Below are 19,456 nucleotides of genomic sequence, written 5' to 3' on the forward strand. Positions count from 1 at the left end.
AAAAGGAGCCAGACTGGAGTGGGATAAAAAACAGGTTGTGCTCAGGGATGATGTAGATGCCTGATCACTGCACTGTACATCTGAAGCTGCGGCTGAACAATAATGAATGCCAACTACAACTTTATATATATATATATTTATTTATTTATTTACAATAAGTGGAGTACAGCATTAGGAATAGAGACAGTGGAAATGTAATGGCTGTAAACGATGCGATGTCAGAGGGGGCTTATCACTGTGTGAGGGATATAAATGATAAATGTCTATTACATTGTTTTGTACACCTAAAACTAATAAAAAAATAAAACAAAAAGAAATAGGTTGTGAATGTTACACTAACAATGAACAACCTGAAAAGGAAATTAAGAAAACAATCTTATCAGTAGCATCAAAAAGAATATGTCACTTAGGAATAAAGTTAACCATGAGGGTATAAGATTTACACATAGAAACAAAAACATTTGATGAAAAAAGTAAAGGAGACCCAAATAAATGGAAAGATATCACCTGTTCATGGATTGGAAGACTAAATATGTTAAAATGCCAATACTACATAAAGTGGTCTATAGATTCAATATAATCCCTATCAAAACCCAAAATCCAAGTGGCATTTTTAACAGAAGCAGATAAAGAAATCCTAAAATTCATATGACACTACAAAGGACCTCATATAGCAAAAACAATCTTTATACTAAAGAATAAAGGTGGCAGCCTCACCTTTCACGCTTTCAAAATATATTACAAAGCTACCATAATCAAACCAGTCTTGTACAGGTACAAAGACCAATGGAACAGAACAGAGAGCCCAGAAATAAACCCATGTATACACGAATAGCTAAGGCTTCAAGCATATACAATGAGGAAAGGATGGTCTCTTCAACAAATGATGTTGGGAAAACTGGATATATCCACATGCAAAATAATAAAATTGGACCCTTGTCTTACTTTACACCAGTCCCAAAAATCAACCCAAAATTGATTAAAGACTAAAATGTAAGATCTGAAACTATCAAACTCTTAAAAGAAAACATAAAATAAAGGCTTATTGACATTAGTCTTGGCAAGGATTTCTTGGATATGACACCAAAAACACAGAAACAAAAGCAAATACAGACAAGTGAGAATACAAGTTCTGACAATTAAGTTCGCAAACTCACCCTAGAAAAAGTGCTACATACCTCATTGTTGAATATCACTATGGTCACCTTCGAAGTACTCCTCTTGGGAAGTTATTCACTGATACCAGCACCTGTTCCAACTTTCAAAGCAATTTTGGAACTCTTTTTCTGGAATGGCCATCAGAGCTGTCATCGTATTACACTTGATGTCCTCAATTTCATCAAAATGTCTTCCTTTCAATATTTCCTTAATCTTTTGGTAAAGAAAGAAGTCATTGGGGGCCAGATCAGGTGAGTAGGGAGGGTGTTCTGATACACTTATTTGTTTACTGGCTAAAAACTCCCTCCCAGACAGTGCTGCGTAAACTGGTGCATTGTCGTGATGCAAGAGCCATGAATTGTTGGCGAAAAGTTCAGGACGTCTAACTTTTTCATGCAGTCTTTTCAGCACTTCCAAATAGTAAACTTGTTTTGTCCAACTGGTACAAATTCATAATGAATAATCTCTCTGATATCAAAAAAAGTTAGCAACATTGTTGCAACAAGTTCTTGAACTTCATTGTCAGACATCCTACATTATTTATATCATTAGCACTTATATACCACCTACTCATTTACAAAGCATTTTTCAGACATGTTTATTCAGTGACAGAGCCAGAATGAAAAGCCAGACCTGTGTGACACCCAAAACCATACTCCTGTCAATATACCATATACCAGCCACTCATGGAAGTTGTAACAACTGGATACTCTAAGCCAAGACACACACCTAACATTCATTCCTATTTCCTACTTGCAGAATACCAATGCCAAGGGGAAACCAGAGCCACATGATTGAATTCCTCTTTCTGGGACTGACCAGTGACCCTGAACAGCAGGCGTGGCTCTTTGCCAGCTTCCTGGCCATATATCTGGTCGATGTGGCTGACAACTCAGTCATCATTACAGCCATCTGGGGGATGCCTGCCTCCACACTCCTACGTACTTCTTCTTCTCCAACCTGTCTTTGTGGACAGCTGCTTTATAAATATCATCATGCCCAAAATGCTGGAAAACATGTTGAGCAAGAGCAAGAAGGTCCCCTTTGCCCAGTGTCTCCCTCAGATGTATTTCTTCATGACCTGTTATCACTGACAGCTTCCTCCTGGCCGCCACGGCCATTGAAGGTAGGTGGCCATGTGTAACCCACTGCATTACACCATGACCATGAACCCCAGGTGCTGTCTCCTGCTGCTGATGGTATCCTGGGTGGTGTCCCACCTCCACTTGCTCACCCACATGATTCTCATGGCCCACCTCTCCATCTGTGAGCCCAACATCATCCACCACTTCTTTTGTGTCGTCCAGCCACTGCTAAAGCTCTCCTGCTCTGACACTTCCGTCAATGAGCTTTTGGCCTTCACAGAAGGCTCCTTTGTGATCATGAGTCCCTTTGTCTCTGTCATTGCCTCTTACATCTGTACCACCCATGCTGTTCTGAGGGTCCCTTCCGGGAGAGTCAGGTACAAAGTCTTCCCTACCTGTGGATCTCACCTCACCACTGTGGCACTATTCTATAGGACCATAATGTCCACGTACATTCGCCCCTCATCCACCTACTCAGTGACAACAATGTGGTCACTGTTATCTATACAGTAATTACCTCTATGCTGAACCCTTTTATCTATAGCCTTAGGAATGATGACACGAAACAGGAGGACAGAATAGCATAACCCACATATGGTACTTCTCAGCACTGATTCATTCAACAGGAACCCATAAAACACCTGCTGTGTGCCAGGAACTGCTGTACTCAATTATGAAAATATTGCAAAGACATGTCAATCATAGCTCCTTCTTACAGGTCAGTAAGTGGGGATTGAGTAAGTAAGTGGGGATGAGACAATTGAAATAAAAGGTTATTTTGTACTTTTTGGTAAAAATAAGTAAAGTGAGAAATAGATACTGATATCTTACTGTATTATACACAGGCTTCAGAACTGCAGCAGAGGTTGAAGCCTCTCCCTGATTTCTCCTTCTCCCTCCTCAATAAATCTCTTACACACTGAATCCCACCTTGGCATCTGCTTCTCAGATGCCAAACTAATGCATGCATAACCGATGACCCTGCAAACAGTTCTACTCCTCGCTAGATATCCTAGAGAAAGCTGAACTGTTATGCAAGGGGCCTGTACAAGAACGTTCATGGGTGCAGCAGTTCAAAATGGAACAAAATGATGTTTGGGCTTCATTTATTGTGATTTGTACTCTCTCATCTATAAAAATAATCTAACTTGATATGAAACAAGTAGAGAAAACAATTCCAGTTCTCTAGCTGTTTCTGCTGAAATAATAAAGCTTGGGCTACCATTCAAATATCAATGATAGAACAACAAAATAATAAAAGATTGCTATTGTGAAGATGTTGTTGTCAGGGGATAGCGATGTAAAATGTTTCTCCAATTTGCACAGAAAAATTTTTTAAAGAAAAAAATGAATCATGGAGAAGGCTAAGCCAGTATATTCAAATGTTATTTTTTTAATGGAAAGATGAGGAGTTCCATTTACAATAATAAACAATTTTTGGGAAAAGTATCAAAAACCTGGCAACAAGCTCAAATGCCCATCGACATGAGAATGGATAAGTGCATTATAGTGCAATCCCACAATAGAATGTAAGTCCACAATTCCTTAGCTACAATCCGAAAATCCAAAAATGAATAAAAGGTACTTTACAGAATTTCAGCAAACTCATTTTGTAGCGGAATCTGACCTAGATTGACATGTGGCTGTTGAAAAATATGTGTCTATCACACTTGGTATAAATATTCACCCATTTTCTGCCAAAATATTAGTGTTTGATTACCATGTGTAGCATTAGAACTTCCTGGTGGGATCACATAGTGATATTTACACAGTATTCTTTTCTAAAGTAGGAAAATTCTCAATTTGCAAATGAAAATCTCTAAAGATACAAGGTAGGACAGTGCGAACCTTTACTATACAGCAGTGAAAAAGAATCCCCTATAACTGCAAGTGACAATATGAATGAACATCAAAAACATAATATTGGGTGAAAGAAGCTAAATGATTCCATTCATGCGAAAGACAAAAACAACCAAATATAAACAATTCATGATTTATGCATATGTGCCTAGCTGGTTAAACCCATAAGAAAATTGTTCTTTGTGTTTTGCACACTTTTTTTTATATTATGTTTCGCCATTTAAAAATTTTAACTTAATCTCGCGTGCAGAAGACCCTACTACTTCAGCACAGTTTTATAAATCTGCCAGATCTTTCCCCTCTCAGGTCACAGGACCCACATTCGTTTACTTTTTCTAGATACAGACCTATAAGAATTGGAAGACTGATTACATGGCCCACCCTACACCAAATCTGTTCAATTCATTCATTATTAATGATTTGCTGGGAAATTATAGGCTTTCTTTATGAGGACTGGAATCTGATTAGAGTGTGTGGACTCCATGGCAGGTTAGGATGGGTGGAGATGGAGCCCTCCAACTCCTGGGTCCAGGGGAGGGTTACTAGGAGCAACGCTCTCGGGATTTCCAGGCCTAGTCACTCTGAAACAAAAGTGCTCCTGACCCTGCTGGGACTCAGGAATCCAAGGGTCAGAGACAGCTGGCGGGGGGAGGGGGGCGGTGCACAATTGCCCCATCTTGCTTCTAACTAGGAGGTCTGGGACTGGGTCCCAGGAGACACTGACTATGAAAACAGCCCACAGCTTTCCTGGCTCCTGTTCCTGAGCACAGTTGGTCCAGCCCCAAGTCTTTAGTCGGTGCTGCTGTTATAGGGAAGGAAGAAAACTGAGATTCTAGCAAGTCCTCTTGTGGAGAAGCAGGCAAAGAAGATCAAACAGAGGAGGCAGAGCCAGTACCTGTTGACGGCAATGGGATCTGAGGATGGTCAGAATTTCCAGGTAAGACCTGAGGAGCAGACATGGCAGACACTGATCTCTCTCTCTCACACACACACGCACACACACAATCTCCTCCCTATCGCTTCTTTATTTCCTGCCCCTTCCTCAATCTCAGCCAAATATACCTTGGCTCTCTCAGCCCCATGAGGAGTGCCTTGACTTAATATCCATGAATTCCCTGAGAGTCCAGCCTGAAGTCCATGCTGCCGAGCCCCTGGCAGCGGCCAACACATTAAAACTGTGCAACAGCAGTACTCAGGATCCCCGTCCGATGCACGGACAATTCCCTCAGCTCACACAATCATGAGGGGCTTTAGGAATCATTCTCTGCCACCACCACAGGACGGTAACAACCACAGCAATTGATAGTTCAGCAAGCCCCATTTCATGCTTTTAACTTGAGTCTCAGAATTATTTGAGGTAGATTTATTTAGGCTCATTTTACAGGAGGTTCTGAGGAGTTAAATGATTAGCCAAGACAGCCCAGCCAGGACTCCAACCTGCGTCTGCACGTATCAAAGTGTATGCTTTGTCTTGGTCCTACTGGGTCAGAGCCTTTGCCACCCAAGGGTCATGAGGATGATGTTGATGACAATGGCACTTACAACTCAATAGATGAAACTTTACAGTTTTCAAAGCCCAACTTCCCACAGACAGTGACCAAGGAAAAGTCATTTGCCCAGGACTGAGGGAGTGTCCTGGAAGTGGGCGCTCAGTTTTAAAAGCAGGAAAGTCTTAGGCAAACACAGAGGACTAGTTGCTCACTCCAGAAAGCATTTGATATAAGCCATTATTCTAGTTCTATATAATCCTTATCTAATTTAATCCTCACAACAACGTTATGAGTTAGGCACTGCTTTTATCCTCTTCAAGCAGATGCAGAAACTGAGGCCAGAAACACTGAGAAGCTTGTTCGGTGTTACAACACACAAGGGGTCTGGTGGCCAAATGCAGGTTCATCAAGCCAAGAGGGAGTGTGTTTTATCCCCACGTAAAAGAGCGTGATATCAGTATAGGCTGGCATTGCCTGTTTGTGTGTTCTTCCTTCCACAGCACCCAAATGCACAAGATAAAATCTCTCATTTCAGATTTTGTATCATAGGTCCTGAACAAAAACCTTTTACTGATTCAGGCATTTGATGTTTTCAACAGTCCTATATGGTTTATGTCCACATCTTACAGATGAAGACAACGAGGCACAGAGGAAGTAAATAACGTACCCTAAATATGAAAAGCAGTGAGCGTTTATAACTCCGAGGCATGTTTCCAGTGCGTCAGGAACCCCAGGTTTCATTTTATCTACTATTAGCAATATGAATAACTGTTACCACAATTTAGTGAAGGCCTACTCTATACTAGCACTTTGATATGTCATCTCATTGATTATCAACAATGAGCAAAGAATGCACACAGTTTACAGACCAGGAATTTGAAGCTCAGAGACGACAAGAGGATGTGTAAGTTTCATAGGAAAACAGCCAGAAAGGGGTCCCATATAGTTTATAGGACAACAAAGCCAACACTCCAAGGACTGATGATGTCAATGATGATGATGGGAACTTTTATTTGTAAAATGTCTTTGATTTCATGAACTAATTTTATCCACATTAGTTCATTTCATGGGTCTTCAAAAGAAAGAGGGCAGCTATGCTCATCATAGTAAGAAGACCTGAGTTCCAGCTATGACCTCTCTATATAATTAGTTACTCCTTTTCTACCCGTCAATAGAGAGAGAGAGAGAGAGAGAGAGAGAGAGAGAGAGAGAGAGAGAGAAAGAGAGAGAGAGAGAGCGAGAAAGAGAGAACTGTATTTAATAATATTCTGGTAAATGCATATCACCAAGATGTCTTCTTCAAATTTCACAAGCCCATGAAATTGACAGCTTTCCTATCAAAGAAAGGTGGTGGGTAGACTAAGACTTGGGTAGTTTCCTTCCGGCTAATCTCAAGTTCCACCTCATCCAAGAGGTCTACAGGACAACTTACTAGACAGCTAAATGCAAAGTTCACCCCGACAAGATCTCCCATTATCATTATCTACAGTTCTCGCCTCTATCTGTGTTTACATGCCTGCCTCCAGAGACACTGGCGCATCTCTGTGACTCTGAAAAGAATGCAGAACACAAATGAAATGCTTTCAATGGTAGAAGATTTTGGAGTCCATGTATATTTCAGCAAGATTTTCCTCCAAATGTTCTATTTTAAATGGGAATTAGAAACCGAACCAGCGTGTCTGACTTCCTGCTCCTGGGCTTCTCTGAACACCCAGAGCAGCAGCCTCTCCTGTTCGGGATCTTCCTGGCCATGTACCTGCTCACCATGCTGGGGAACCTGCTCATCATCCTGGCCATAGGTTCTGACCGGCACCTCCACACCCCCATGTACTTCTTCCTGGCCAACCTGTCCTTCATCGATGCCTGCTGCTCCTGCACCATTGTCCCCAAGGTACTGGTGAACATGCAAACACAGCACCATACCATCTCCCACACTGGGTGCCTCGTGCAGATGTATTTCTTCATGACACTGACCCTGATGGATAACTTCCTGCTGGCTGTGATGGCATATGACCGCTACGTGGCCATCTGTCTTCCTCTGCACTATACCACAGTCATGTGTCCCCAACGCTGCCTGTTATTGGTCACTGCATCCTGGCTCTGCTCCCACCTCGTGGCCTTCTCACTCTCTTTTCTGATGTCTCAGTTCTCTTTCTGTGCCTCCCATTCCATCCCACACTTCTTCTGTGATGTACCCCCACTCCTCAAACTTGCCTGTTCAGACACCCATATCTTTCAGATCATGATGTTTGCTGAAGCAGCCCTCTCGGGTGTGGTGCCTCTCACCTGTATCCTGGTGTCTTATGCACACATCATGTCCACCGTCCTCAGGGCCCCCTCTGCTGGGGGGAAGCACAAAGTCTTCTCCACCTGTGGCTCTCATCTGACAGTGGTCACTCTCTTCTATGGAACTATGTTTCTGGTGTATTTGCAGCCCTCCTCGTCCTACTCAGCAGGCACTGGAATGGTGGCATCCGTGGTATACACAATGGTGACCCCCATGCTGAACCCCTTTATCTACAGCCTGAGGAACAGGGACATGAAGGGGGCTTTGTGGAGACTGTTCAGCTGGGGAAGATGTTGCACCGCATAAAAAGTCCTTCCCCAGACCGGAAGCTCAGGCTCTTTGAAATGCTTCCCCCCCAGGACTTCTCCATTGTAATTTTGAAAACCCAAAATCAAGGTAGGATGGATGCTTGGCATCACAGGCAGGTTAAACAAAAGGAACATGTCTCAGTTGGCAGAACTGGAATAGGATCAACTGGTTCTTGGAAGGCAGCTTGGAAGAGGGAGTAGCCAATTCTTCCTACAGAGCGACTTGATTAGTGGGTATAGGTGTCCAAGCAGATTCAAACCAGACAGAGGGGGCTAACAAAAAATGACCTCCAGCACAACTCAGGTTCTAAGAGGACGCCCAGTAGCAGCTCAGTCTGTGACTAACAGGTCCCACCCAACTAAAAGAAATGCAGACAAGACCTGGAAGGATCTAGTGCTCTGAGTTTCAGGGACCATTTCCAAGCCCAGTTTTGGAAGCAACTCAGAGGGATTAACCTTCACACAGAGAAAGCGGAACCAAAAAGACACACTATTGATGGGACAAAGAGAGCAAGAATAATTCTAGGAAAAGTAACTAGATACAGATAGATCAGAGGACTGGCCCAAAATTATACAATTGGAATTAGATCTAAGACTCTGACAGGGAGTGATTATGAGTTATTGGGAGAAGTCCTTGATTCTTTGGTTCTTAAACTCTGGTTGATTTTTGTTTTTCACTACAACAGAACAATACATGCTTATTATAGTAAATTTGTAAAAATATACAAATTTATAAAAATACATAAATTTGTAAAAGTATACAAATTTGAGGGAAAAAAACACTCACTATCCCTACATTTAAAGAAACCCACTGATAATATTTTATACCATATATAGGCTGTCATTTTCCCTTTTTTTAAATTTTATTAAATTTATTGGGGTGACATTGATTAATAAAATTATATAGGTTTCAAGTATACAATTCTATAATACATAATTTATATATCACATTGTGTGCTCTCCACCCAGAGTTCTCCTTCCATATATTTGACCCCCTTTACCATATTTAACCACCCCTGCTTTCCCCTCTGGTAACTCTCTGGTAACCACTAAACTGTTGTCTGTGTCTATGAGTTTTTGTTTGTTTGTCTTGTTCGCTTGCTGCTTTCAGTTTTATATTCCACATTACTCAGCCATAAGAAAAGATGAAATACTGCCATTTGCAACAACATGGATGGATCTTGAGATTATCATGCTAAGCAAAATAAGTCAGACACAAAGTGGATTCTCCTTGCTTCAGTTTTCCTTGATTATTGGTGAGGGGACTATTTATCTGTCTATCACTTTCTGGAACTTTTTTATTGAATTGTATGGCCTTTTTAAAAAAATATTTTATTGGGGAATGGGGACAGGACTTTTATTGGGGAACAGTGTGTATTTCCAGGATTTTTTCCAAGTCAAGTTGTTGTCCTTTCAATCGTGGTTGTGGAGGGCGCAGCTCAGCTCCAGGTCCAGTTGCCGTTGCTAGTTGCAGGGGGCACAGCCCACCATCCCTTGCAGGAGTCAAACTGGCAATCTTGTGGTTGCGCTCCAACCAACTGAGCCATCCGGGAGCTCAGCGGCAGCTCAGCTCAAGGTGCGGTGTTCAATCTTAGCTGCAGGGGGCGGAGCCCAACATCCCTTGCAGGATTCCAGGAGTCGAATTGACAACCTTGTAGTTGAGAGCCCATTGGCCAATGTGGGAATCGAACCGGCAGCCTTTGGCATTAAGAGTACGGAGCTCCAACCATCTGAGACACCTGGCTGGCCCATATATGGCCTTTTTATATTAACGATATTATATATTTGTCTCCTTTGTCTTGGTAATATTCCTAGTTAATTCTTTATGTCAACTGTGATTTTTTATTATGTAAGCAAGTTTTTATTTTGTTTACTATCAAATCAAGATATTTTGTTTACTATCAAATCAAGATATCTGGAGAAATCCAAAACTCTTTTTCAAATCAAGACGTCACCTCCTTTGCTGGAGTTATGATTTTAAGATCCTTCCCTTTGCAGAATTCATGCAAATAGTCAACTGTTTTTTGATTTTCTTGTAGAATACAGTATTTTTTAATGTAACCATATTATTTCTTTAGAATGAAATCACATAGTTAAAGTTCTTCTCTCTCAACACAGCCCTCTCACTTTCTGTGAGTCCTCATTTTGTGTCATATACTTATTAACAAATATAAATGCTGACTGCCTCTGAACAGGGACCTGAAGAAAGATTCAGGGGTGCCAATCATGCTCTGTTTCATGATCTGGGTGCTAGTGATGTGTGTTGACTTTGAGAAAAATCATTATACTATACATGGTTTTGCGCATTTTCTGTATTCTTCAATAAATATTTCTTCAATAAAATATTTACTCAACAAATATAAAAATACAGAAAGTTTGAAAATAAAGACTTAAAAAATCATATGCCATAAAAAATATTGACATAGCTCTATTATTATCAAACAAATAGATTTTTAAGGCCAAAAAGCATGATTACTGATATAAAGGTTCATGTTATAAGAATGAAATCTTTCATTCACCAGGTAAATATAATAATTCTATTACTTTTCAGTAATTAAAAAAACACAGATACACACACAGAGAGAAAGAAAAATTAATCAAACAAGGAGAACTAGAAAAATCCATTCTTGGTGGGAGATTTTAACACACTTATCATGGTAATTGATAGAATAAATCATTCTGAAAATTCGGTCAAGATATAGAACATTTGAAAGGCACAGTTAACAATATTAACTTAATAGACATATGTAAAACATTACATTCAACAAGTGCAGAAAACATAGCTTTTGCAAGATTTCAAGGAAATTTTCCAAAACTTGCTCATTTACTAAGCCATAAAGCAAATCTCAACAAATGTCAAAGAGCTGAATTCATACAGACCACATGAAATTAGGCTAAAAATCATGACAAAAATATAACTAGAAATCTCCACATATTTTGAGATTGTAAAACTCAGCTAGGAATAATTCAAGAATAAAGAACAAATAATGGCTATTAGAAAATATTTTATCTAAATGAAAACCAATATAAAACATTATTTACAGGAAATTACTTATAGGATTTATAATCTTAAATTAAAATGTTAGGAAAAAAACTACAAAATATTAAGAATCCATCTAAAAAGCTAAAAAAGAACAGCAAAATCAATCCAAGAAAGAAAAATGAAACAGATAGGAGCAAATCATGACAAAATTGAATAAACATATGCTAGAGAAGACCAACAAAGCTAAAAGATTTTTTTTGAAAATATGATTTATATATAGAAAACCCAAAAGACATCACCAAAAAGCTATTAAAACAAATAAATGAATTCAGTAAAGTATCAGGATACAAAATCAATATACAAAAATCGTAGCATTTTTATACACTAATAACAAACTATCAGAAAGAGAAATTATGAAAACAATTCCATTTACAATTGCATCAAAAAAATTCCTTGGAATAAATTTAACCAAGGAGGTAAAAGATCTGTACACTGAAAACTGTAAGACATTAAGGAAACAAACTGAAGAAGATGCAAATAAATGGAAAGATAAACCATGCTAATGGATTGGAAGAATTAATACTGTTAAAATAATAATTCTTTGCTTTGGGTCCATACCGTCCAAAGCAATCTGCAGATTCAATGCAATTTCTATCAAAATTCCAATGGCATTTTTCACAAAAATAGAACAAAAAAATCCTAAAATTTGTATGACATAACAAAAGACCCAAACTAGCCAAAGCAATCTCAAGAAAAAATAACAAAGCTGAGGCATCACGCTCCCTGATTTCAAACTATATTATAAAGCTATAGTAATCAAAACAGTATGGTATTGGCATAAAAACAGACACGTAGATCAATGGAACAGAATAGAGAGTCCAGAAATAAATCCATGCCTATATGGCCATTTAATCTATGACAATAGAAGCAAGAATGTATGGTGGGGTAAAGACAGTCTATTCAATAAATGGTGCTGGGAAACCTGGACAGACACATGCAAAAAAAATGAAACAGGACCACCTCATTACACCATATACAAAAATAAATTCAAAATGGCTTAAAGACTTAAATGTAAGATCTTAAACCATAAAATTCCTAGAAGAAAATATAGGAAGAAACTTCACAGACATTACCCAGAGTAAGATTTTTACTGATATATCCCATCGCACAAGGGAAGTAAGAGAAAAAATAAACATGTGGGATTACATCAAACTAAAAAGTTTTTTCACAGCAAAGGAAACCATCAATAAAACAAAAAGGGATCCTACTGAATGGGAAAAGATATTTGCCAATGATATATCTGATTAGGGGTTAATATCTCAAATCTATACAAAACTCACTCAACTCAACTCCAAAAAAACAAACAACCCAATTAAAAAATGGGCAGAAGACATGAAGAGACATTTTTCTAAAAAGGACATATATATGGCAAACAGACATATGATGAAATGCTCAACCTCACTAACCATCAGAGAAATGCAAATAAAAACCACAATGAGCTACCACCTCACCCCAGTCAAAATGGCAATCATCAATAAATCAACAAACAACAAGTGCTGGTGCAGATGTGGAGAAAAAGGAATGCTTGTGCACTGTTGGTGGGATTGCAGATTGGTGCAGTCACTATGGAAAACAGTATGGAGGTATCTCAAAAATCTGAAAATGGAACTACCTTATGATCCAGCAATTCCACTTTTAGGTACCTATCTGGAGAAATCCAAAACTCCAATTCAAAAATCTTTATGCACTCCTATGTTTATTGCAGCACTATACACAATAGCCAAGACATGGAAACAATCGAAATGCCCATCGGTAGATGACTGGATTAAGAAACTGTGGTACATTTATACAATGGAGTATTACGCAGCCACAAAGAAGAAAGAACTCTTACCATTTGCAACAACATGGATGGACCTAGAGAACATTATGTTAAGTGAAATAAGTCAGACAGAGAAAGACAAATACCATATGATCTCACTTTATGCGGAATCTAAAGAAAAGAATAAGTGAATGAACTAATCAGAAACAGTTTTGGAGACATAGAAGAAAACTGAGGGTTGCTAGATGGGAGGGGGGTGGGGATAAGGGAGAAGGTGAGGGGATTAGAAAACAGTCAGTAACCACAAGATGGCCACGGGGTTTTGAAAATTAATTTGGGGAATGTAATTAATAATGTTGTAAAGATTTTGTACGGTATCCAATGGACACGTATCCCATATGGGAGACCACCTCAGGGATGATGTAAATGCCTGATCAGTGCATTGTACACCTGAAGCTGAACAATAATGAATGCCAACTATAATTATATATATGTGTGTGTGTGTGTGTGTGTGTGTGTGTGTGTGTGTGTGTGTGTGTGTATGTATATACTTACAAGAAGTGGAGTACAGCATTAGGAATAGAGACAGTGGAAATGTAATGGCTCTGTGCGATGTCAGAGGGATAGTGGATGGGGGAACGGGGTTCACACAGTGTGAGGGATATACATGATAAAAGTCTAAGTAAAAAAAAAAAAGAATACTAGCAATCTGATACACTCAGAAATAAAAGGAATTTTCCCACCTCATTTTATGAAGCCAGCACAACCCTGATACCAAAACCAGAAAAAAAAACAAGAGTCAAAATCTATAGATGAATAGCCCTCATGAACATGTAGCTGCAGATGTTATAAATGAAATATTAGCAAATCACATCTAGCAAGTATATTAAAAGGATTATATATCTTAACAAACTAGAATGTATCCTTGGAATGTAAAGCTGGTTCAACATTTGAAAAACATCAATGTAATTCACCTTATTGACTGAAAAAATATGCTATACAATCTTAATAAATTTGAAAAAGAGTAAAAGAAAACAGGGATAGAAGAATTTTTTTTTTTTTTTTTTTTTTAGTTAGAATCTACTTTTTATTCTTCTGGTAATTTTTGTTTAATTTTTATCAAATTTGTGGCGGTAACATTGGTTAATTACATTATATAAATTTCAGGTGTACATTATAGTACAACATCTCTACACCAGCCATAGTCCAAAAGAAACCTAATCTGAAAAAAAAGGTACTTTTTTCAACAGTACACCATCTATGATAAGTAATAGTTATACACTTAACTCTTTCCTGTCCAGAGGAGGAACAAGACGAAATACCAGCTCTCACCACAACTATCCCACACATACTTGAGGTCATCTCCAGTGGAGTAGGATGAGAAAAATAAATAAAAGATATGAATTCTCTAAAGGAAGAAACAAAGCTGCATTTTATTCACAGATAACATTTTCATACAAATGCAATTCAATAGAGTATATAGATAACCCCTCCAATTAATAATTAGGTGTCTTGATGTAAAAACAAATGAAAAATAGACACCGCTTTACTTCACAACATACACAAATATCAATTCTAAGTAGACTAAAGGACTATTTAGGAAAACCAAAATTATAAGGTTTCTAGAAGAAGAGAATGCCAAAAAATATCTTCCTGAACTCAGGGGGCAAAAAGGACTTCTTAAATCAGACACAAACAAAGCAACAAGAAAAAAGAAATACTGATGAATTTAATTAATTGAAATAAAAAAATTATAATAATCTCTTGGGTGGTATATGTGTTTTGCTCAGTTTTCTGTATTTGTTATTTACTTAACAAACAGCACTGTATAACAGTGAAAAGTAAGACCACAAAGATAGAGAAAATATTTGTAGTGCATATAATCAACAAAGGAACAAAGGATTAGTATTAGAATATTTAAATAGTTTTAGAAATAAGTTAGACTATAATAGATAACTAAAGGGGACAATGAACAAACATTTAAATCAGCAGTTTTAAAATTAGGAAATAAAAATGTTAACTATTTAAAAGGGACTCAATCTCATTATTAATCACTGAACTATAAAACCAAACCATCAGGAGATGCCCACCTCAATACAGACACCAAAACAACTACAATGAAAAAAGTTGACGCCAAATGTTATCAAGGTTGTGGTGCAACCAGATATTGCTGGTAGAAGTGCAATTTGGTACAATCTCTTTGGAGTCAGTTTGACATTTTGTACTAAAATGGAAGATATGGACCTCCTAGAAGCCAACAATTCCACTCTGCGGTATATACACAACAGAAAGGAACACATGTGTGTACCAAGAAACACATACAAGAAGGATCATTACAACAGCAGCCAACTGTTCCCTCGACAACAGATTACATGAGAAATATGTGATATTGTCATACAATGGAGCAACTGGAAATTAACAAACTACCATTACACATAGTTCTCTAGATGAATCTCATAAAAGGAAAATACTGAACAAAAGAAGCCAAAAAATACATAATGTATGAGTTGATTTACATAAAAGTTCAAAAACAAGCAAAACTCAAATAAATTTGTTAGAAGGACAGGGATTATTTACTTTGAGGAGAGAAAAGTAATGATTGGCAGGATACACAAAGTTGCTTCAGACGTCCGGGCAGTGTTCTATTTCTAAAGCTGGAAGGTGATACATAGGTGATTGGTTCCTAATAATTTCTTGGGTGGCACATTTGTGTCTTGGGCAGTTTTCTGTATGTGTTAAATTACTATGTCATTTTTTACAATATATACAATGACTAGTACTACATACCCACCAGAATATCATTATTTTTTTTAGTATATGTGCTGCCGAAGCGAGCACTGAATATCATTATTTTTATCATACAAATAACTCTGATAAGAGAAATATTTTCTTAAGTGAACTGATTTAAGAGGAAAACATGATCTGGATTTACACGAGGCTATTAATAGTCTGTGTTAGTGGGACTTAGTGTGAATATCACTCATTCTGCTGTGGAAACACTATGTGTTTGATTAGGGAGTGCTCCCCTAGAAACTGCTGAGGAGGTGGAGACAACATACGTATAATCCCAAGTCCAAAAGTTCTGAAACCTGGAATTCAACAGCCACAAAGAAGAAAGAAATTTTACCATTTGCAACAACATGGATGGATCTAGAGAACATTATGTTAAGTGAAACAAGTCAGAAAGAGAAAGACAAGTACCATATGATCTCACTTATATGCGGAATCTAAAGAAAAGTTTATAATGAGGAGCTGTGGCCCCTATAAGACAACAGTGAAAATGAATGCCCTTCAGCTACATGCATCCACGTGAACAAATCTAAAAGAATAATGTTGAGCAAAATAAGCAATTTACAGGAAGAATACCAAAACCGTAGAATTCTATTCAGAGAAAGGACCAAAAGGGCCAAATCCAGAGAATCCTGTATACAGTTCAGACCTATGGATGTCGGCTGGTAAACTGGCCCCGCAACCAGGAGGGCGTGCAAGACGGAAGATTGGCTTGTAAAAGATTGAACCATATACTATAATACGTAAGCTGAGCAGTGGGAGAATGGCCATTGATTTTATTATTATTCCTTTAAAAGCACATACATGCTTTATACATTCTTTAGTACGTAAGGTATGTTTACAGCAAAATTAATAAATGTGGAGATCATACCCTGGGCCTTATGTAGATTCTACATATTATTCATTTCTCTATTCTCTGGAGTCATAGAAAATAAGGATCTTGCCTCTTCTGCATGATATTTGAAGGCACTGATTATGACTTCCGATCTATATTTTTATTTTTTACTTATTTTCTGGGATATACTGTATTTCGTTCTTGAGAACTGGGCTCTAATTAGGCAGTGTAGACTCCATGAGAGAGCTGGGCCTAATTCACGGTTAAGACTGGGAGGATGGAGCCAAGATGCATGTCACCCAAGGGAAAAACTAGGAGTGTTCCCATGGATCCCAGCCCTACTCATTCGGAATGGAAGTTTCTAGAACTCAGGGGGCCACAGTCTAGAGGGTACAGCTGGGAGGTTTGACAATTGTCCCATCTTGTCTCTAACTAGCAGGTCTGGCAATGGGTCATAGGAGACACTGCCGGTGAAAAATCAGCAGCTCCTTCTGGCTCCTGTTGCCTGAGATATCTCTAACGACCCACGTCTTCAGTCTCTGCTGTTCTTATAGGCAGGGAAAAGCTCTATGACTCCAGCCATGACTTCTTGGGGAGACAGTCGGATAGCAAACCCAATCTCCTTCTTGGCAGAGTCAGACACTGAGGCTGGCCAGCATCTCCAGGTAAGAACTAAGGCATAGAGATGGGGAGAGAGAGCAGACAGCAGAGTCTACCTAAGGTTCACATGTGCAGACACAGGGCACACACACATAGCCCACAGAAAACACCCACATACTCGTACACACACAATCCATAGAGTGTCTCCCTTTTTCCTTTTCCATTTAATTTCCTACATCCCTATCCGCCAATCATTTTCTGGCTCTTCTCATCACCACAAGCGGTGTCTACTTCTGGTGTTCATCACATTCCCGAATGTCCAGACTGAAGACATTGTGGAGAGTGTGCGTCAGTCCAACCCTTTCCAAACCCTGTGTAGCATTTGTTCAGTAACAGAGCATAATTTATTCTCAGTCCACTCAGCCAGGCATGGTCCCAGAATCATTCCCAAACTCCACACTAGGTCAATACCAGTAATTAACTCCTCTACATCCATTTAAAATTTACTAAACTCATTCACATCCTTTCTTTTTCTTAAAATTTGAGCCGGCAAATAACTATGAAAATAGACTAATTTATTCCTATTATGCAATTAATAATTGGGAGGCTCTAATGAATAAGTTACTTGACCAAGTCTACGCTTGGTTTCCAGATGCCAAACAAATGCTTTCCCTTTGACAGTTCTGAGTAGAGTCATAATCCTTCAAAGTCGGTGCTGATGGTGCTGCTGCTGCTGCTGATGATGATGACTTTTTTTTTTTTTTAAGATTTTATTGGGGAAGTGGAACAGGACTTTATTGGGGAACAGTGTGTACTTCCAGGACTTTTTTCCAAGTCAAGTTGTTGTCCTTTCAGTCTTAGTTGTGGAGGGCACAGCTCAGCTCCAGGTCCCGTTGTTAGTTGCAGGGGACGCAGCCCACTATCTCTTGCGGGAGTCAAACTGGCAACCTTGTGGTTAAGAGGACACGCTCCAACCAACTGAGCCATCTGGAAGCTCAGCAGCAGCTCAGCTCAAGGTGCCGTGTTCAATTTTAGTTACCGGGGGCACTGCCCACCATCCCTTGCTGGACTTGAGAAATTGAACCGGAAACCTTGTGGTTGCGAGTCCACTGGCCCATGTGGGAATCGAACTGGTAGCCTTCGGAGTTAGGAGCATGGAGCTCTAACTGCCTGAGCCACCGGGCCGGCCCACGACAACTTTTAATATTGACATCTTACAATTTACAAACCCAACCTGCAGGGAGTGACCAGGACACAACGACAAAGCACCCTCATTGTATTAAAAACAGCAATAACAATAACAGATCACATTTTGAGCCCTTACCATGTGGCAGCTTTGGTCTAAATATTATATTATCATTTTTAAATCTAATTTAATCCTCATAACCACTTTATACAGTAAACTCTATTATTATCCTATTTAGGCAGATGTAGAAACTGAAGCCAAAAACGATTAAGTGACTTTCTCAAGGTCACATCCAAGAGTAAAAAGAGGTACAAACTTATAGCTATAACATAAATAAATCATGGGGATGTAATGTACAACATAGGGAATACAGCCAATATCGCAATAATTTTGTACAGTGACAGATGGTTACTAAACTTCTCATGGTGATCACTTCATAAGGTATATAAATGTACACCTGAAACTAATAAAATATTGTATATCAACTACACTTTCATTTAAAAGGCTTTATATTCCAGAGTAGAAGGAGAAAAAAAGATTAAAGAGTGAGAAAATTTTGTCAGACTCCAGAGGGTGTATTATTGTTTAATCGTGACACTAAATAAACACGACATTAGCACATGCTGTTATGGATGGTTCATTGCATTTATTTCTCCTCACCATCAAACAGGAACATTGGAATTTCTTATCTTGATTGTACGTCATGGTTTATGGAAAAACTTCAACTGATTCCAGCATTTGGTCTCTTCAACAAGCCTATCAGGTAAGTTTATTACCTCTCTCAAAGATAAGAAAAGCAAGGGGTCAGAGGGAGTAAATATTTCCCAACTTTAAAAGACATGCAAGGAACAGATCTGTAAAGCAAGTCATCCAGTGCTTTTCCACTACTTCATATGTCCCAGGTTCATATGTCATCTACTACTGCTGACAATGACAATCACCTCACTCCCCTTAATAGTAACATGCCCTCTAAGTGTACTATCTCAATAATAACTTCAATGGCTTTATGAAGTAGTTACAAAGTAGGAAACAGAGATTCAGAGTTAAGTAACTGA

General features: G+C 38.7%; 2 protein-coding genes and 1 pseudogene across 3 annotated transcripts in view; all 3 read left to right on the forward strand.

Annotated features, from left to right (window-relative positions):
• The window catches only part of OR5C1 (olfactory receptor family 5 subfamily C member 1), a gene marked incomplete at both ends in the record, with an annotated part of 100,525 nt that overhangs the window by 66,374 nt on the left and 14,695 nt on the right, over positions 1 to 19,456 (forward strand). The window lies entirely within an intron of this gene.
• Positions 1,925 to 2,830, forward strand: LOC308504707 (olfactory receptor 1L1-like; annotated as a pseudogene). Its single transcript has one exon. The product of its transcript is annotated as an olfactory receptor 1L1-like (transcript).
• Positions 7,245 to 8,186, forward strand: LOC308504708 (olfactory receptor 1N1-like; the record flags this gene model as incomplete). The annotated part of the gene is made up of 1 exon (XM_081065890.1): positions 7,245 to 8,186. The coding sequence occupies one exon, from the start codon at positions 7,245 to 7,247 to the stop codon at positions 8,184 to 8,186; it is 942 nt and encodes a 313-aa protein (XP_080922016.1).

Source organism: Rhinolophus hipposideros (genome assembly GCF_964194185.1).
Source record: "Rhinolophus hipposideros genome assembly, chromosome: 11".
Taxonomy (NCBI): Eukaryota; Metazoa; Chordata; class Mammalia; order Chiroptera; family Rhinolophidae; genus Rhinolophus; species Rhinolophus hipposideros.